The 21163-nt window shown below is 37.6% G+C and overlaps 2 protein-coding genes across 2 annotated transcripts; both read left to right on the forward strand.

The window, feature by feature from the left end:
• Positions 1 to 2131: 2131 nt before the first annotated feature.
• Positions 2132 to 4417, forward strand: LOC108990349 (zinc finger MYM-type protein 1-like). The gene is made up of 2 exons (XM_035685756.1): positions 2132 to 3004; positions 3101 to 4417. The coding sequence occupies exons 1-2, from the start codon at positions 2132 to 2134 to the stop codon at positions 4415 to 4417; spliced, it is 2190 nt and encodes a 729-aa protein (XP_035541649.1).
• A 5839-nt stretch (positions 4418 to 10256) lies between these two features.
• On the forward strand, positions 10257 to 15893 carry LOC108990339 (uncharacterized protein At4g06744-like). The gene is made up of 2 exons (XM_018964280.2): positions 10257 to 10594; positions 14630 to 15893. The coding sequence occupies exons 1-2, from the start codon at positions 10300 to 10302 to the stop codon at positions 15700 to 15702; spliced, it is 1368 nt and encodes a 455-aa protein (XP_018819825.1). The 5' UTR covers positions 10257 to 10299; the 3' UTR covers positions 15703 to 15893.
• The last annotated feature ends 5270 nt before the right edge of the window (positions 15894 to 21163 follow it).

Genomic DNA, 21163 nt, shown 5'->3' on the forward strand with positions numbered 1-21163 from the left:
TTTCTATAGTTGAGGGGGCAACATTTTTACTAGTAATTAAATAATATGTAAATAAATAATTAAAATAAAATGTTGGCATGATAATGTTGTATTTTATTGATAATTATTTTATTTAGTTTTTATAAATTCAGAGTAAGAAAATATTTGCAAAAAAAATAATGCTTTTTTATGTTATTTTGTTACAACCTGGTTGGTGTGGGTAATATTATTAGTAAAATAAATAATAAACTCACAACTGGTTGTTGTGTGGAGCGCCGGCTTTGGAAAAAAAATCAACTCAAATGAGAAAGTCCCATTGTTGCTGAGAACATTGAAATCAGAGGAAAAAAAAAAGTCTCATTGTTTTGTCAGAAATATTTCATACTTGGGCGCAAGGTGGAAAAAAAGTTTTGCTATATACAAGCAAGTTTGCGTATCAATCTGTATACTAATATTATTGCCTTCATACTCTAAATTCAAATTAATATTGTTTTCAGTAAAATCTACTTTCTGACCAATCATATTGATTGAGTACTGGGCACAGAGGCGGAACTAGCTATAAGGTTGGGGGGGCAGTTTTTTAAAATATTCATATAGTATGTAAATAAATTAAATTCCCCCCCAAGTACTCAAACTTTCTTTATATAATTAAAATCGCCCCCCCAATATTCAAACTTTCAAAATTTTTATTAAAATTATCCCCCAAATCCCAATACTCACGTCACTTCACTCTAACTTTTCACTTCATTTTACCTGACACACAAATATTTGTTGTTTATCGATAAAGCATAAATCTTGAGAAGAACACTTACAGGCAGATAACATATCAGAGATGAAAATACCAACGGACAAGTGGCAACTCAAGAGTCAAGTCTGGGCCTTGCATGCATGATCATATCTTGGAAATATAAAACTTTTTACTTTCTCATCAAGGCTCATTTCCTACGGACCTGCAGGCTACAAGTTTCATTTTTTTTTATTTGAACATCGAATATTAGTTATTTTCACATTTCCGCATCTGCATCTGCAGTGAGGTTGAACTTGGAAAGTTTCTCAAATCTCAACTTTTCTGCATCTGCAGTGACTGTGAGCTTCGCCTCTTCAGTGCTTCACCTTTCATCAGCTGCAGTGCTTCTACTCTTCTTCTTCTACTTCTTGACCTCACAGGACACCGATTCACCGAAGTAAGTTGAACTCGAGTCTCGACTGTCCAGTTTTGTTTGGTCTTTCTATTTTTTTTTATTTTATTTTAGAAAAATGGATTCTGCAACTCAGTGCCTTTGCCCTTTATAATTTATTATTATATATTAAGAGGCTAAGAGTAAGACGGGGCATTGAATGGTGTACGATGAACTAATAAAGTAACCAGACACCTTGCCTAATGCCTTGAATCTTGATGAACTAATAAAGTAAAAGAAAAAAGTTTGGATTCTGGAAGGTTGTCGACTTTTCTTGTAAGTTGGAGAAAAGAAAAAAGTTAAAGATGTGCTTTTTTTTTTAATTGATAAAAACAATAATTTTTCTTGTGAATAATATATAATAACTCATGAGTGTTCTATGTACATTTTTTTTAAATAAGAAAAAAAATTAGTTGGGATTTTTATTTTGATTCGTATGAAATGCTGAAAAAAAAAAAAGTTTGTTATTTTGTGTAGGTTACTCATAAACTTTTAAGTAGTGTTATCTAATTTGTCTGTATCTTTTCTATGAGTTTATTTCAGGGATCAAATGCTTATAAAAGATGCCTTAAGATCTTTGAGAGAGGGTCACGCCGCCACAGATTTCTAAAAGGTACTTTATGAATTTTTCAATTCTACCAGCTTGATGATTATTTTGTTGCTGATAGCATGATAGAACATTTGCATCTAGTTTTTTTTTGTTCACTTTAATAAATACAAACTATACAAAAAAATCTAACAACTTTATGTCATTACTTATTAGGTACTTCTCAGGTTTATTCTTAATCTATAAATTTTTCTTAAAGTATAGAAAAATATGAACAAGCCAAGAACAATTGATTCTTTTTAAAAAAAAAAAAGATGTGGACAATTTGGAGAGTAATATACATTTAGAGAGCTCGGTAACTTCAGAACATGATGCTTCTATCACTGACGAGCGTCCCTCTAAAATTTCAAGAATCCAACCTGAAGAGATGGATGCTACCTCTTTGGAACGTGATCCAGGATTACGTCCACAAATATGGGAATTTCCTACTAACCTACAAGATGAGATCCGACGTGCCTATCTTAAAGCTGGTCCATATCAACCTAAACTTTCAGAATATCCATTTTCGGGAATAGGCAATCAACATCGTCGATTTCAATTTTCTTGGTTTCAAAGATATTCAAATTGGTTGGAGTACTCACCATCGAAGAATGCTATATTTTGTCTTCCATGCTACATTTTTGCTAAGAAATCAACAGGCCGTCCAGGATCAGATGTATTTACCATTAAAGGTTTTGACTATTGGAAAAAAGTGAATGATGGAATGAATTGTCCTTTAATAGGACATGTGGGAAGAGATCCAAATTCACCACATAAAAATGCTGTAAAATGTTGTGAGGATCTAATGAATCAGTCAAGACATATTGACAAGTTAGTTGAAAAACAAGTATCACAAGATATGGAGAATAATCGGTTGCGGCTCAAAACTTCGATAGAAAGTGTTCGATGGCTTACGTTCCAAGCTTGTGCTTTTAGAGGTCATGATGAAAGCTCTGACTCAAAAAATCAAGATAACTTTATTAAACTGATAAAAATTTTGGCAAGTTATAATGATCAAGTTAATGAAGTTGTCTTGAAAAATGCTCCACAGAATGCCAAATATACATCACCCAAAATTCAAAAGGAAATTTTGCATATATTTGCAAATAACGTACGGAATGTGATTCGCGAAAAAATCGGGGATGCCAAATTTTGTATTCTTGTTGACGAAGCTCGGGATGAGTCTAAAAGAGAACAAATGGCTATCATTTTGAGGTTTGTTGATAAAGATGGTTTTATTAGAGAGCGATTTTTTCATATTGTACATGTCAAAGATACTATGGCACTAACTCTAAAAAATGAGATATGTGCTCTTCTTTCTTGTTACGACCTTCAAATTGAGAATATTTGAGGTCAGGGATATGATGGAGGAAGTAATATGCGCGGTGAATGGAATGGATTACAAGTTTTATTTCTGAAAGATTGTCCCTATGCATATTATGTGCATTGTTGGGCTCATAAACTACAATTAGCTTTAGTTGCAGCCTCTAGAGAAACCAAACATGTTCATCGGTTTTTCGTCCATTTGACATCCATTATCAATATTGTTGTTGGTTCTTCTAAACGTCATGATGAATTACAATCTGCTCAAGCTGCTGAAATTGAAAGTTTGATTGCTTCCAATGAGATTGAGACTGGAAAAGGGGCAAATCAAATTGGTACGCTACAACGAGCTGGAGATACTAGATGGGGATCTCATTTTCAATCTATTTGTAGCTTGATGAGGATGTTCAGTGCTACTTGCTCAGTTATCAATACTATCTCAAATGAGGGATCAAATTATTCTCAACGTGGTGATGCTGAAGCAGCTTACATGGTATTAACATCTTTTGAATTTATTCTGATATTATATATGATGAAAAAAATCATGGGAATCACTAATGCACTTTGCCAATCTTTGCAACAAAATTTTCAAGATATTGTGAATGCCATGAGCCTAGTTTCAACCACAAAAATGCTCATTCAAAATCTGAGAGATGATGGGTGGGAGTCTTTGCTTACTGATGTTATATTATTTTGTGAAAAACACCAAATTGATATTCCTGATATGAATGGCCAATATACAAGAGCTAGAGGCAAATCTCGTCATCTAGTTGACAAGTCAATGGAGCATCATTTTATGATTGATATATTTACTGCTACAATAGACTTTCAGTTACTAGAATTGAATAATAGATTTAACGAGAATACAATGGAACTTCTCATTCTTAGTGCTGCTTTAAGCCCTAAAGGTGCATACAAATCATTTAAAATTGATGATATATGCAAATTGGTTGAGAAGTTTTATCCACAAGATTTTACTGAGCAAGAAAAATTCCTTTTGAGAATTCAATTGCAACATTATGAGCTTGATGTGCTGATGCATCTAGATTTTCAAGATATGTCTACATTATCTGAGCTATGCAGAGAACTAGCAATTTCAGAAAAGTCAAAGATTTATTATTTGATTGACAGGTTAATTCGTCTAGTATTAACTCTTCCTTTTTCTACTGCTACTACTGAGGGAGCATTTTCTGCCATGAAACTTATAAAAATTAGATTGCGTACTCGAATGGAAGATGAGTTTCTTGCAGATCATTTGCTAGTTTATATTGAGGAAGAAATTGCCAAGAATTTCACTTCGGAGATGATAATGAATGAATTTTATTCTATGAAAGATCGTCGTCGAGCTTAATTTGAAGCGAAAATCCTAAGTTGATATTTCATTTTTCTTTCTTTTTGTAATGGTCTCTAGCAAACTATGAAAATTTTAAGGAAAATTATATTTATAAGATGATTTATAGACATGTATTTTTTGTATGTAATTTTATGACGTATGATTATTATTTTTTATATAGTCACGTGTAAAAAATACATATTACTCATACTCACACATACCACACACTTTGTCAATCGCCTCCCCAAACATCAAATCCTAGTTCCGCCCCTAACTGCACGTATTAGTGCGCATAATTGCTTACAATTAGATTTTTCCCTTGAAGAATGGGTACTGTGACTAGCCGGTTCTAACAATGTGCGAATAGTGGAATACTCATTGGTTGCGCGGGAGAAAATATTGGCATGTGAACAGTATATTTATGGTGGGACTCAATTATTTCATAATTTTCTATAAATATATCTAAACTTATTTTAACATCTAAACACATATAAATTTATCTTAAGTGGATCCTACAAGATCCACTCAACCATCTCAATTTACTACTATTTATAAATAACTAAACTCATCTGAACTCAATTCAACATTTAAACGCAATCTTACTTGTCTACAAAAGAACTCTAATAGGAATATCTCAATTAACAATGTCTCCTGTTTTGATTTGTTCACATCTCTCTCTAAGAAAGAAAGAAAAAAAGATGTGTTATGATGGGAACTTATTTATATATTAATTAATTTTTGCTCAAGACCTTCAACATGCTCCTGATCATTAACTGGCCTTGCGACTAATTAATGAGTCATTTTGCTGTATGCTAATTACAAAGTTATAAAATATAACAGTCTGCCACGCGAATCACGTTGGCATATTTTTTTTGTTGGATCCAAAAGCATATATTATCCTGATGGTTAGTTTTTTTTTTTCTTTTTTGGTTAGTTTTTCTTTGCTTTTATCTTTTTATCTTAATCTTAATCTTAGTGAATGAGATTATGTTCGATGAGCTGATTAAGATTAAATAAGTGCTACAATCACAAATAAATGTCATAAGAATAAATTCATTAACTAACATATTTTCATATAATATGTTAAATTTATTTTATAATAAAAATAATTTTATAACCTAACATATCAGTATAACACCAAATTATATTAATTTATAAATTTATTTTTATATAATTTTTTTAATATTGAAATATTTATCACCTTTAATGGAAATATTAAAGCCTCGAAGGGTGGATTGCGGTCCTCTACCCTCTCTGGCGGATCTTGACTCGAGAATATTGGTTCCACATGGCCACCTCGAAAAGGGTGGCCTATATACGACACTTATATTGAATACATCCTAAGATGATCCTTTATTTCCCTGCTTTTAATAGTTATTTTCTATAAAAAAAAAATAATAATTTCTTTTCTAATTTAAAAAATATTCTATTTGTTCTAAATTCCTATGTGTTAGTATTTTTCCAAACTGTTTAGGGTTAGTTTAGGAATACATTTGTTAAATTTAGGGGTGCGGATACGAACTGAATTTTTTCCCGATCTGATCCAAAAGTTAGAATCTGGGTGTATCCAGGTAGTTATCAGCCCGGATTACACCCGGACGGTTGAGAGAAACCCAGATCCGATTTTATGATCCGGTTATTTGTAATCGGATCCCTTTTTTAAAAAAATATTTATGCTTTCAATTTTTCTCCCAATTTCATATTCAAGATGTGAATAATAGTAGTATTGTATAAGTCTAATTAGTTATGATGTAATATTATTTATTTTGTTTTTTGTAAATTAATATTTTGCATTGTGATGTAACAATAATATTATTTATTTTGCATTGTTATTTATTTTATTTTAAAAAAAAACTTTTAAAAAGTGTTTAAATTATTTTTTTAAAACAATCTGGGCAATTTAAACACGATATCATAATTTTTTTTAAAAAAATAGTGCTATAAAGATATTTTTTAAAGTTTAAACAATGTTTTTTAAAGTATTAATAAATCCGGTTACAATCCGGATATCCCGATTTATAGTAAAAAAAGGGGAAAAAAATCCAGAAATCCGGAATGAATCCAGTTATTCACCCGGATTATTTATAGATTAATCCGATCGGATAACCACTCAATTTTTAAGATCCGGATCCGGATCCGGATTCCGTTATGACCGGATATCCAAATCTAAATCCAGTTGCAAACCCTTAGCTAAACTAACATATATAACGTACTTGCTTGTATATATACAAAGGTAATAATTCGTGCCCCGAGGTACAAAAACTTGATTAAAAAAATAACTATATTATTTAGAAGGAAAATAATAGACATATAACCATTTTTTTATAATTATTTATACATTTATATTTTAAATGATTTGTATTTTTTAAAATTATTTATAAAAATAACATCATTTTCTATAAATAACATCATTTTAAAACATGATTGTAAAAATATTATAAAAAAAATTAGACGTGTATCATTACTTAAATTTATTAGAATGATAAACTTAGAAATTAACATTATTATGCTGAGAAAGTCTTTTGACAAACAGAATTATTTTTTAGTGGAAAAAGGCTTATGGGTGATGAGATAATTAAAAAACAAAAAGTCAACAAAAAAGCATAAGAACTTTGTGAATGCAACTTTATGTGTCATTTTATTTATAGATTATTAAATCAAAGTATATATTATATATGTTGATGTCGTGTTTTGCAGCCCAAACAACTTCACGGTGGCCCAGTTTGTCCACCTACAACTATGAAGAAATGAGGGTTTCTTCACGGTAACCACCAACGCATCGTGGGGGTGGAAGATGCCCTTCTCATCCTTCTCACTGAAGGTTTTCTCTGTTCCCCCAGCATGTTTCCTGGTGCCAGTTGCGGCCCTTCCCATAATGAACACTTCCTCGTATCAAGCCCTTCGAGTGTGGGTCCTCTGATCCGACGAGGTGGAACCTCCTCCCGCGTATCCTCCCACTATCGTTCAGATCTCACCCACTAGGCTGCTTGCCCTCACTAGGCTCCAGCGTCGCGGGCTCCTTAGGGCCTCTCTCATAGGCCTTCATCTCCTCGGGCTCTCACTCCATTGGGCCCTCGAATAGTTGTCGTATGCCGCTGTCGGTCTAGCAGGCCCTCCAACACCTCCTTCTTTTACTTCAGGGTGTAGTAGCCATCAGTACTATGCCGGTCTGTCAGGTGGTAGTCGCAGTAATTGCGGCTCTCGAGGACTTGTCGTGGTTCCTTTTGAGCCATCAAGGCCTTGAAGGTGTACTTAGCATTAATGAAGTTGTTGACTTGGTCCATAAACTCCCTTAGTGTTATGGGGGTTCTCTAGGCTATCTTGGTCATGAACGGGATTCGAGGCCAAATTCCCCTCAGTAGGGCTGTCAGGATGATCTTCTCATCCTGGTCGTCCGTGGTCATACACTCCCAATTGAATTGAGAGAGATATGCCTTCAGGCTTTCGTCGTCCCGTTGCTTCATTGTCAAGAGGGCAACAAGGATCCAAACCAAGCCCTCGCCGCCCCCTTCAATGTGAGTGGGAATGCTCTGCACGCGACTTCTCCTGGAAACCTGTGTAGGGTCATGTGAGCCTTGAACATTTTCAAGTGCTGCAGGAGGTATTTGGACCCACTGTACGCATCCATTTGTGGAACTTTGAATCTTGGGGGGAGAGGAATTGCCATCACTTCGGGGCTATACGGCAGGTTTGTGCTAATGAGCAGCTGGTCCACGGAGGATGACGTGCCTATCTGTTTGGCCATTTCGGCGTATTTATCCCGGAGCTCGTGGTGCATTATGCGCCTCTTTTCTTCTGCCGTGGTGGCCTCCGGTATTCACCGTGATTTGGTGTGTTGGCTAGGCTCGCCTCCCTCCAATTCTCCATCGGTTCTCCACAGAGTGGCATTCTCCTTGCAGAGAGCCGCTTCCTGTTCCATCAATTTTTGTATGGTTTCACCCAACTCGTTGGTCCTTGCTTCCATCGCTTCGAATTGTTCTTCTCGTCATGAAGCTTGGGAACATGTTGTTGCCAGCATGCGAAGGACACACTACTATAGAAAAAGAGATCCCACAAAAGACGCCATCGTTGATGTCGTGTTTTGCAGCTTGAACAACTCCACGGGGGTCTAGTTCGTCCACCTGCAACTATGAATAAATGAGGGTTTTGAGGTGGTGGGGCACACCTCTGATGCCATAGTCAGTATATGATTTCCTTGTGGGAATTATTAAATCTTAAGTATCAAAATATCTGAACCCCTCCCCTCATTGGGGAAAGGGATTGTGGATGTGTCGCTCCCTACTCGAGTGGTGTGTCCCTGCCAGCTCTCTGCTGTGCAATAGACTTGTTAAACTTGATCGTGGTGACCACTGACAACCCAGGAGGCACGACGTGGGGTGCCTAGCCTCAAACTTCGTTAAATGTGGCTTGACTCCTTGTTGTAGTGTGCCTGTTGCTGCCTTTCATTAAATGCGACGTGGCTTCGGTCAGATGCATCCACTCTTTAGGCCTGTCCAAACGCCAAGGTTCAGGGATAGGGACATTCCTTGGCCTCTCACGCCGGGGCTATTTGCCAGTAGTAGTGTCAAACAATTTTGCCTTCTAGCCCCTAGCCAGCGTGTGTTGCTTGACAGCTTGTCCTCCTGGGCCGACATGGTCTGGCCCACCCCTTGTCCTCAGGCCCTGGCTTGGCCGGGTCTATTTGTGAGGATTACTCCACTCACAACGTATTTTAAAAAAAAAAAAAAATGTTTGACTTGAGGTGCAAGGTTGCCTTTGTTCCGATCGAACTATGTGTCGGTGGTCGTCCATGCATATACATATATTTTCCTGCTTGCTGGGTACTTACTTGCGGGGTACTGCAGAGGATCGTAAAGATGCACTAATGATTTTGAGAAACCCCTTTATTCTGCCACTCTTTTCCTCTTCTAAATATTTTAAAAATAATTTTATTCATTTCTTTATATTATTCTCTATATATACTTTGTTTCAATTATTCCATGCTTGCTTTAGCTTCCCTTTCTTCCTCCAGACTCCATTGTTGAGCTACTTTTATCTCTTCTCTGTCTAGAAAAGAACAGATCGAATATAGAATACATTGGCTGTCTTACTGATATTTACAAAGCAAAAGTTCAGAGTACACTCTCCCAGTACTTTTATATGTAAAAGTGGGAGTTTTGGATAATTGGATCAGTCCTACTCCGAGTACTGCCTTCTTTTTTCGGTGCACAGCTTCTTCTTTATTTTATTTTATTTTTTCTTTTGTACAAAAAGAGAAACAACGAAAATCACGTGGCATAGTTTTTATATGATCTAATGAAATGAAATGGCTGATTATTCATTCACACGATTGGAAGATCATTTGCACGTTTAATTTCGATATATCTATCTATCTATATATATATATATATACTCTAAAATATAGAAGTAGATTTGTATTAAAATCATTATAAAAGTACAAACTTTTCTTTTCTAAATAATATGGGATCTCATATACTATCTATCATTTATCATTTATCACTCAGTTTGAATTAACACACATTTATATATATAAATATATATTATATACACACGTATCCATAAGATTCTATCTTTTTTCTGAGTTTGGACCACTTAATTAGAAATTTCTATCTTCTCATGTAAACAGAAAAAACAAAGTTGCACGTAAACAAGTATATCAAAAGCTTAGCATAAAAAGAAAAAAAGAAAGAAAGAAGTGTAAGAATAAAGCTAAGAAAGATTTACAAGATCAAGTTGGCACTGATCTGCTGTTTCCACATCCTTCCCCTCAGCTTTCTATAACAAAGTGTATAAAAAAAGCTAAGAAATTGAGATTTATAAGTAGAGGCCAAGTACTTCTGCTGACTGCAACCCTAGCTTCCATCCCCCTGATCTCTCTGCTTTCTTTCTACTGCACCAAGATGCTTCCCTGGTTTCTTTCAGCTTTGTTCGTCCTTTCTTCCTTTTTCTCGCATGGCTATGCACAGCCTGCTCAATGTCCCCCAGCACCAAGATGTCCTCTAATATCACCACCACCTCCTCCCAAACCTTTAATCAATTTCACCCGTCCTCGACCGCCTTTGTACCCACCTTCGCTCAATCTTATGCCGCGCCAGCCTCGGAGAAATCCCGGACCCTTGTCAAACCGAGCTAGAATTCTGTTCATCACTCAGGAGCTCAAAAGGAATATCACCTACGACCCAAATAACTATACTCTCCATCATCCTTTGTGAGTTTGAGATTCGGCTCCATGGGCAAGGGGGATGGTTTGGCTGCGAGTAATCCTGTTTCGGAGAGTATATCGAGTGCATACTTGCGCTGACACAACTGAATCCCTGTCTTAGAGCGAGCTATCTCCATGCCGAGGAAGTAGCGTAGTGGACCCAATGTTTTGATCTTGAATTTGGTGGCAAGAAACTGCTTCACATTGTTGCTGGAGGTGGGGTCAGAGCTTAATAAAATTATGTCGTCGACATAAATAAGAAGTGCAGTGAAAGAAGCATGCGTTTGCTTGGTAAATAGACTGTAATCTGCTTTGGACTGGATGAAGCCGAATTCAGCTAAGGAAGAAGACAGTTTGGTGTTCCATTGTCGGGACGCTTGGCGCAAACCATAAAGGCTTTTGTGTAAATGACAAACCTGATTTGTCTTAGCTGAGGGATGTCCAGGAGGGGGCTTCATATAGAGTTCTTCGTCGAGCTCTCCATATAGGAATGCATTGTTGATGTCCAGCTGTTGAAGGTCCCAACCTTTAATGGCAGCTACTGCAATAAGGCAGCGAATGGAGACCATTTTAGCAACTGGGGAAAAGGTGTCGTGGAAATCTATACCTTCACGTTGTGTGAATCCCTTTGCGACTAATCTGGCTTTGGCACGTTCAATGGACCCATCTGCATTGAATTTGTATTTGTAAATCCATTTACATGCAATCGGTTTCTTGCCAGGAGGTAGATCAACCATGGACCATGTCTCATTAAGTTCAAGAGCAGTGAGCTCTTGCTCCATTGCTGCACGCCATATTGGCTCTTTGACAGCTTGTGTGTAAGAAGTTGGTTCTTGGTTCATAGATATGGAGGTTGTGAAAGCTTTGAAAGAGGGTGAAAGGGTGTGGTAAGAGAGAACAGAAGTGAGAGGGAAAATTACCTTTGGATTGTTGAGAGGACCGTGATCTTCATGCTTGGTTGTTGATTGGAGAGCGGCAGGGGCAGTGACTTGCTGACAATGAAAATCTTGTAGATAAGCTGGGGCTTTTCTCAGTCTATTTGAACGTCTTGGGGAATTGGTGAGGTTCGAACCTTGAATGGGTTGGTGATCTGGATTTGTTGTTTCAAGGGGTGGAGAAGAATTTGATGGAGTGGAGGAGGTGGAGGACGTAGGAGGGGTGTAATGCTGGAAGGTTGGGATAGATGTATTAAACTGGATATTGTATTGGAGTGGGGTTGATTGTGAGCCATTGTTTGGTACGGAAGCATGGATTGGGTTGGTGTGTTTTAGAGGGAAAATTGCTTCATGAAATATGACGTCGCGAGATAAAAATATCTGGTTTGTGTTAAGATCAAGAAGCTTATATCCTTTGACTCCATACGGGTAGCCAAGGAATAAGCATCGTCGAGCTCTTGGGTCAAATTTGGAGCGGGCATGATTGTGTGTGGAGGCAAAACAAAGGCAGCCGAATACTTTGAGATGAAGATAATTGGGTTTAGTTTTATATAGGAGTTCGAAAGGAGATTTGAAATGCAGGAGAGGGGTGGGGGTTCGGTTTATTAGGTAGACTGCAGTGTGGATAAAATCAGGCCAATAGTGCATGGGGAGTCCGGATTGAAATCTTAAGGCCCTTGCAACGTTGAGAATATGCTGATGTTTACGCTCAGCTAGAGCGTTTTGTTGAGGTGTGGCGACACATGTTAATTGATGTGTGACACCTTTGGAATGGAAATAATTTGGCATGTGAAACTCAGCTCCATTATCGGTTCGAACTATTTTGATTTTTGCTGCAAATTGAGTCTCAACTAGAGAAAAGAAATTTTGAAGAGATTGACGAGCCTGTGATTTGGTTTGAAGGATATAAATCCAAGTGCAACGGGTATGTTGATCAACAATTGTGAGGAAGTACCGAGCACCATTATATGCATATGTCTTATTTGGGCCCCAAATATCTGCTGAGATGAGATCAAAAGGGTTGGTTGCCGTGATGGATGATGAAGGAAAAGGTAGCTTGTGTTGTTTTGCAATTGGACAGATTTCACAGGGACTTTTAGAAAACACATTGGGTTTGGATTTGTCTTTATAAATGTCATTGAGTATTTGCTGAGTCATTGAACTGTGTCCAAACCGATAGTGCCATAATTCAAATTCATCAAGTTTGGAAACATTGGAGGAATTAACAATATTTGAATGTAAAGCAGCAAATTGACGTGAAGTAGTAGAGTTTGGTCTTGGCATTTGGAGGTGATACAAGCCATTATGCACCTTCCCCAGTCCAATCGTCATCCAAGATGAAAGGTCCTGAATAAAACAACAATTTGAGAAAAAAATTAGACAACAAGATGAATGAGTGGTTAATGATTTTGCTGAAATTAAATTGAATGAAAATGCAGGGACACATAAGACATTTTTAAGTGTCAAGGAATTTGTAAGCCGAATGTCACCAAGATGTGTAGCTGCAGTTGTGGCTCCATTTGGAAGTTTAATGGTATGTGAAACAGAAGTAACGTTGTGAGTGAAAAGGGATGGGTTACAGATCATGTGATCTGTAGCTCCAGTGTCAATAATCCAAGTGGCATCTATGTCTATCTGTCGTGAATGAGTGAAGTTGCAAAAGGAGATACCAGACACTTGAGGAGGATCAGAGACGCTGGCATGGTTGGCTGCGGATGTGGAGGTAGTTGGATTAGAGTGATGGAGTAGAGCAAGGAGATGACTATACTGCTCCTGAGTAATAGGTGGTCCATGGTTGATTTGTTCCTGTTCAAGAGTAGATTGGTTAGCAAATGATTTATACTTATTGTGGTGCTTGTGGCCAGGGGGAAAACCGTTGAGTTTATAACATTTTTCTTTGGTATGGCCTGGAATGTGGCAATGAGAGCACACTGGAAGATGAGGATTGGCCTTGAAGCAGCGTTCTAGAGAATGTCCAGAAATGTTGCAATGTGAACAAAAGAGGCGGTCCTTGCGTGAGGAAGGAAAATTCCGTTGGTCTGGAACTCTGGCAATCATGGCAACGGGCATTGAGGGTGAGTGAAGCTGCCTACGCCGTTCTTCCTGCTGGACGAGGGAGATGACGCGGTTGAGTGCAGGGAGATCATCATGAAGTAGGATTTGAGCTCGGATAGCATCGTAAGAGTCATTGAGTCCCATGAGGAACTGCATGACTTTGTTGCGGTGCGTGTATTTCATGAGAGTTGTCACCGAACCACATGTACAGAGAGGCATGGGTTCATAAATCTCCAATTCATCCCAGAAGCTTTTGAGCTTGTTATAGTATTGGCTGACAGAGTATTCTTCCTGCGTAAGAGTAGAAATAGATTTGGTTAATTGAAAAATGCGTGGAGCATTTTGGATTGAGAACCTGTCCCGAAGGTCATTCCACACAGTGGCTGCTGAATCTGCATGGGCGATGCTCGACCGATGTTCTGAACCAACTGAATGTTGGATCCAGGCAATGATCATATCGTTGCATCTTTCCCACGGAGCATATAGGGGGTCAGTAGTGCTTGCTGGTTTGGGAAGTTTGCCGTCGATGAATCCAAGTTTATTTTTGATATTGAGAGCCCGTCGCATTGTCCTAGCCCATATTACGTAGTTCTCTGTTGTGAGCAGGTCTGGAACGAGTGGGTTTGAAGCCCCTTCACCGGGCTGAATGTAGTAAGGACTGGCAGGGTTATGAGGATTAGTTTCGGGATTGGTTTCAGTATTGCGAGGCATGGTGGTATCGGATTCTGGAGAATTTTCTGAGTCGGTGTCAGAGGTAGATTGGCTCATTTCTCTGATACCATGTTGAGAGTAGCACGAAAAGGAGCTAGAGGTTGGCAAAAGCAGAGTAATGGAAGAAAAGTTTTTTAAGTATTCTCTATATCTTTTGTTTTATTTACAGTACGTAATATATATATAGATTACATCGTGCAAGGAAGGATGAAAGAATATTCTGACAAATCTAACAAATCCTAACAGAATGGAAATCATGCATGTTATTGCACCATTTCGTTTTTATCTGGTGGAGCCTTGAGTATCTGAGTCTGTTGTGAGCTCAATATACCTGGGTTGGGAAAAATTACTGCGTCTTCAAAGGTTTCTATTGCGATACCGTACCTGATCTGAACATCACCGGACTCGCCGGCATTGTCTTCAATGGAGCAAGATTTGGAGGTCGTTTCTTGAACTTTTATCGCTTTATCCGTAATTTACCGGACATAGCTATCTTCCATGCAAACTCCAACAACTTTAGCGGCGTAATCAATCGGAACCTCAACCAGTTACGCTACTTGTATGAGCTCGATCTGAGTAACAACAAGTTCTTGGGAGGATTCCCAGCGAGTGTCCTTGGTGCCACGAATCTGACCTTCGTGGACCTCAGGTTTAATACTTATGCAGGAACGGTCCCGCCTCGGTTATTCAATATGGACACAGATGTGTTGTTCATCAACAACAATGGATTCAACAAGACGATTCCTGCCACATTGGGGAACACGCCGGCACTCTTCCTCACCCTCGCTAACAACAAATTCACCGGTCCCATCCCTCGCAGCATTGGCCGAGCTTGGAACACCCTGCTCGAGGTGTTGTTCTTGAACAACAGATTAACCGGCTGTCTCCCTTTCGAAATCGGCTACTTGAACAAGACGACCGTGTTCGACGTTGGAGGGAACCTCTTGACAGGTCCGATACCGCAGTCATTCGGGTGCATGACGAAGCTGGAACTGCTCAACCTTGCTCATAACCAGTTCTATGGGGCCATTCCCGAGTCCTTGTGCAGGCTTCCGAACGCGTACAATTTCTCGCTTTCTTACAACTATTTCAGCCAAGTCGGCCCGGCGTGCAGGAAGCGGATTAGGGAAAAAAGGCTTGACGTGAGGAGGAACTGCATTACTGGGCTTCCGCAGCAAAAGTCAGCCGTTGAGTGCTCGCGTTTCTTCTCGAGAAATACTCGAAGCTGCCCGAGAGAGAATACTTTCAACATCGTTCCCTGTACTGGGGTAAGTAATACTGCGGCGGCGTCCTTGGAAGAAGAAGAAGAAGATGAAGAAGGTGTGGTCCTTACTACCATTGATGAAATGACCCCTCCATCACCGAAAACCTACGCCGCACTCGCGAAGCCTCATCATTGATGATAATAATCGGATGGTAGTACGTATGCATGCGTAGTATGTAGTACTGAGCCAGTTCGTAAAGCCTAATTAGGACGTAGAATAAAGTTGTCGTCTGAGTTTATCAGCTTTGCATGTAATTACCATTTTTTTTTCGTGAATGTTGATGCAGGAGATCAGCTCATGCATGTTCTCGATCTGCATGCTCCTCATGATCTTCCTTCTTTTTATTTTTTAATTTTTGGAAATGGAAATTGATCGATCCGTATATTACTTTGTATAACTTCGTACGTGTTTGCTTGGTATATAGCTAGCTATCATGTGTTTTGAAAATAAAAAAAGTCCGTCTTTGTGATTGTTGGAGTATAGCCTCTCATATTGACAGCATGGAATTAAAGTCCAAGGAAGAAAAGCTAAAGGCAGAAGAGAAGACTTAGAAGCCGTTATTTCTGTTATAGAGTTATTATGTAGTATAAATAATAAAGACCTTCATGTATTAAACTATCAAGTATTTTCATTTTGTTCAGTTTAGATAACACATGCTCTCGAGTCCTTCCAACTTTCTTCTCTGTTTTCAGTTTTCTTCTTCTATTCATTGAGTTCTCAACATGGTATCAGATTGAAAATCATACTTACTTCCGCATATTTTCATTTTTCTAATCTTGCAATCTATATTGCAAATTCTGCTTGAGAATTTTTCTCAAGAATCCTATGTTTCTTGCATTTTCTTGGTAAAATGACAGAAGCAAACTCTCTAAATTCTTCAGATTCTTCTCGTTCCTCTAATCCTTCCGATGATTCTTCTAGCCCATTTTATCTTCATCCTAGTGATAATCCGGGTTCTCTCTTGGTCTCAGAAATCTTTGTAGGGGACAATTATATTGCTTGGAGTCGATCGATTACTATTGCTCTGACTGTCAAGAACAAGGTATCTTTTATTGATGGTTCAATTACTGCTCCTCCTACTAGTCAGCGTGTTAATCATACTGCCTGGCTTCGTGCCAATAATTTGGTACTTTCTTGGCTCATGAATTCTATTTCTAAAGATATTAGAAATAGCTTGCTTTATGTTGCATCTGCTGTAGATCTCTGGAATGAGCTAAAAACAAGATATTTGAGAAGTGATGGCCCAAGGGTTTTTCATCTTGAAAAATCTTTAAGTTGTATAAATCAGGGTTCATCTTCAATTACAAAGTATTTCAGTGCTTTCAAGACTCTTTGGGATGAATATGTCAGTTATAGACCCTTCCCAACCTGTACATGTGGCAAGATGGCTTCTTGCACTTGTGATTTATTCAATTTCTTGCTATTTCGACAGCAGTCAGATTATGTGCTAAAGTTTCTTGTAGGCTTGAATGATTCTTATGCTTCAGTAAGAAGTCAATTGTTACTTGCTGTTCCATTGCCTAGCATGGCTAAAGTGTTTTCTTTGCTGCTTCAAGAAGAAAGTCAGAGACAATTGACTAATTTTACAAGTACTGAAACACATGCTTTGTTAGCAAAGCAATACACACAGCCTAATCAGATTGCTCAGTCCAAGTTCTCCAAAGACAAGTTGAAGAAATCCTCCCTACACTGTACTCACTGTGGCTATAATGGTCATAGAATTGACAAGTGTTTTCAACTGCATGGTTATCCTCCTGGCTGGACTGGACCTAAGGGAAAAAGAAATCCTCCCTCTGCACATGCAGCCATTTCAACCAAAGAGGTCTACATTCAAGATAGTAATGAGAACCAAAGGTTTAGTTTAACTGCTGAAGAATTTAATAAGCTCTTAGCACTTGCCAATTCAAACTCATCCATTCAGAACACTGATGCATCCACAACAGCAGTGAATCTAGCCATTACCCCTCAGTTTTCTGGTAACCCTTTTAATCAATGTAATTCTGCCTCTACCAAGTTACATTCTGAATTTTCTTGGATCTTAGATACTGGTGCAACAGATCATATGATCTGTTCACCTCTACTATATTCTTCTACTCCTAAATCAGTTACAAATTCCATTAATCTTCCTAATGGACAAACTGTTCCAGCATTATATACTGGAACTGTAAGCCTTTCTAGCACATTACATTTAAATAATGTCTTGTGTGTTCCTAGTTTTTCATTCAATCTATTATCTGTCTCTAAACTAACCAAAGAATCTAATCTTTGTCTCTCCTTTTTTGGTTCTTATTGCCTTTTACAGGACCAATCAATGAAGAAGATGATTGGGATTGCCTTTGAGAAACAAGGACTTTATCACTTATCTCAAGCTTCTTCAAAAGCTAATTCCTGCCAGCAATATCAGTTTAATTCTACACCAATCTTTGCATCAGCTATTACTCAAAACCAGTCACACATTTGGCATTATAGACTAGGTCATGTCTCAAATTCTAGAATACCTTTTCTTAGACAAATAGACAATTCAATAACATTTGATAGTACAAATGTCTGTGAAATCTGTCCACTAGCAAAGCAAAAGAAGCTTTCCTTCCCTGTATCACAGAATATTTCTAATAAAGAGTTTGATTTGATTCATTGTGATATATGGGGTCCATTTGCTACTATATCATATTCTAGTTTTAAATTTTTTCTAACTATAGTAGATGATTTTACAAGATGCACTTGGATGTATATGCTTAAAAATAAATCTGAGGTTTCATCTTTGCTGCCAAATTTTTGTAAGATGGTTACAACTCAGTTCAACACTTCTATCAAAACCATAAGAACAGACAATGGTTCAGAATTTATTCTTACAAAATTTTATAGTGAAAATGGAATTTTACATCAAAGAAGCTGTGTAGAAACCCCACAACAAAATGGAGTTGTTGAAAGAAAACATCAACACTTACTAAACACAGCTAGAGCTTTGATATTTCAAGCAAACTTACCTTTAATTTTTTGGAGTGATTGTGTACTGACTGCAACACACATTATAAATCGAATTCCAACTCCTCTTCTCCAAAACAAAACCCCTTTTTAAATGTTATTTCATAAATCACCAAATCTTTCCCATTTAAAGGTTTTTGGATGCTTATGCTTTGCTTCTACAATTACTAGTCACAGACAAAAGTTCGATCCAAGAGCAACTAAATGTCTATTTTTAGGATATCCTTCTGATGTCAAAGGTTATAAACTCATGGACCTACACAAAAACAGAATTATCATTTCCAGAAATGTTGTGTTTCATGAAACCAACTTTCCATTCAAAGTTCTTCCAATTAATTCTGAAATATCCACTTTTTTATTTCCTCCTTCAGAATTCCAACATGATTCCTCTCCTATAAATAATCCTATTCCTTCTGATCAAAATAACTCCTTAATAAATTCTAGTGAATCAGATTCTTCTCATATTGACAGTGATCATCAAACTGATCTACCAGATTCCATTCCTACTGGTTCACATGTCAGAAAATCCTCCAGAATTAAACAACAACCAAAATTTTTGCAGGATTATTATTGTGGTACTGTCTCTTTGTTTCCTTATGCACCCAACTCATCTGCTTCCATTGGTTGCTCCTCTAACACAGGTAATTTCTATCCTATCTCATCTTTCATTTCTGTCAATAGACTTTCAGCACCACACAAAGCTTTTTTAGCTTCAATTTCTGTTACCAAAGAACCCAAAACATACAAACAAGCTACAAAATTACATGAATGGCAAGTTGCTATGAGAAATGAACTCAATGCTTTAGAGTTAAACAAAACTTGGAAACTTGTTACTCTCCCTAAAAATAAACAGACCATAGGTTGTAAATGGGTTTTTCGAGTAAAATACAAGGCTGATGGAACTATAGAAAGACATAAAGCAAGGCTGGTAGCCAAAGGCTACACTCAACAAGAAGGATTAGACTTCTTTGATACTTTTTCTCCAGTGGCAAAACTCACTTCAATTCGGTTATTGTTAGCTGTTGCTGCTATTAGGGGTTGGCATATTCACCAATTAGATGTAAATAATGCTTTTTTACATGGTGAATTATATGAAGAAGTTTACATGGAAGTGCCCCCTGGTTTGGATGTTAAACAGCCCAATATGGTTTGTAAACTGTTAAAGAGTCTTTATGGTTTGAAGCAGGCCTCTCGACAATGGTTTGCAAAACTCTCTCAAGCTCTTATTGATTATGGTTTTACTCAAGGCAATTCTGATTGCTCACTTTTCATTAAGAAAACTGCCACTTCTTTCATAGCACTACTAGTATATGTTGATGATGTTGTACTAGCTAGTGATAGTCTAATTGAGATTCAGCAACTCAAGACATTTTTGCATGATAAATTTACAATCAAGGACTTGGGTCAGCTAAAGTACTTCTTGGGGTTGGAAGTAGCCAGATCTAAATCTAGAATTTCTCTATGCCAAAGAAAGTATGCTTTGGACATATTTCAAGATACAGGTCTCATAGGTTCCAAGCCAGCTGCATTTCCAATGGAATCTAACCTTAAACTTACTGCAGATGATTCCAATCTTTATGAAGATGTCTCGGGTTACAGAAGATTAATTGGTAGACTACTATATTTGACAATTACAAGGCTTGACCTGGCCTATTCTGTTCAAGTCCTTAGCCAATTTCTTGCTAAACCAGCAATGTCTCATTATCAAGCTGCTATTTGTGTGCTTAGATACTTAAAAGCAACACCAGGCCAAGGGTTATTCTTTTCTTCATCTTCAGATTTAAAGTTGAAAGCCTTCTCTGATAGTGATTGGGCAGGTTGCTTAGACACCAGGAGAAGTGTTACAGGTTATGCAATTTTTCTAGGAGATTCATTAATCTCATGGAAATCGAAGAAACAAGCCACAGTCAGTAAATCATCTGCAGAAGCAGAATATAGGGCTCTTGCAACCACAACATGTGAGGTGCAGTGGTTACTTTATGCTCTTCAAGATCTTAGTGTTGATCATCCTCAGCCAACAATGCTCTACACTGACAGCAAATCAGCTTTGTCCATTGCAACCAATCCAGTAAAACATGAGAGGACAAAACACATTCAAATCGATTGTCACCTTGTTAGGGAAAAACTGCAGCAGAATGTTATAAAGCTTTTTTTTATTCCCTCAAGATTACAACTAGCAGATATCTTTACAAAACCTCTCGGATCACTGCCTTTCCATCATAATTTGCTCAAGATGAACATTATAAACATACATGCTCATCTTGAAGGGGGGTGTTGGAGTATAGCCTCTCATATTGACAGCATGGAATTAAAGTCCAAGGAAGAAAAGCTAAAGGCAGAAGAGAAGACTTAGAAGCCGTTATTTCTGGTATAGAGTTATTATGTAGTATAAATAATAAAGACTTTCATGTATTAAACTATCAAGTATTTTCATTTTGTTCAGTTTAGATAACACATGCTCTCGAGTCCTTCCAACTTTCTTCTCTGTTTTCAGTTTTCTTCTTCTATTCATTGAGTTCTCAACAGTGATCTTTCTCTGCCTTCTCTTTTTTCTATTCATGTTTCTCCCATTTTAACTGGAGCCTCACGTTATTTCCCAAATCAATTCTGT

This window comes from Juglans regia, chromosome 15 (assembly GCF_001411555.2).
Source record: "Juglans regia cultivar Chandler chromosome 15, Walnut 2.0, whole genome shotgun sequence".
Classification (NCBI taxonomy): Eukaryota; Viridiplantae; Streptophyta; class Magnoliopsida; order Fagales; family Juglandaceae; genus Juglans; species Juglans regia.

Bases quoted from the DNA above. Each gene is read 5' to 3' on its own strand.
- LOC108990349 (XM_035685756.1), top strand. From the start codon at position 2,132: ATGGATGCTACCTCTTTGGAACGTGATCCAGGATTACGTCCACAAATA. The intron at 3,005-3,100 runs GTACATGTCAAA...ATTTGAGGTCAG, and splicing joins GAGAGCGATTTTTTCATATT to GGATATGATGGAGGAAGTAA.
- LOC108990339 (XM_018964280.2), top strand. From the start codon at position 10,300: ATGCTTCCCTGGTTTCTTTCAGCTTTGTTCGTCCTTTCTTCCTTTTTC. The intron at 10,595-14,629 runs TCCATCATCCTT...TGTGAGCTCAAT, and splicing joins CGACCCAAATAACTATACTC to ATACCTGGGTTGGGAAAAAT.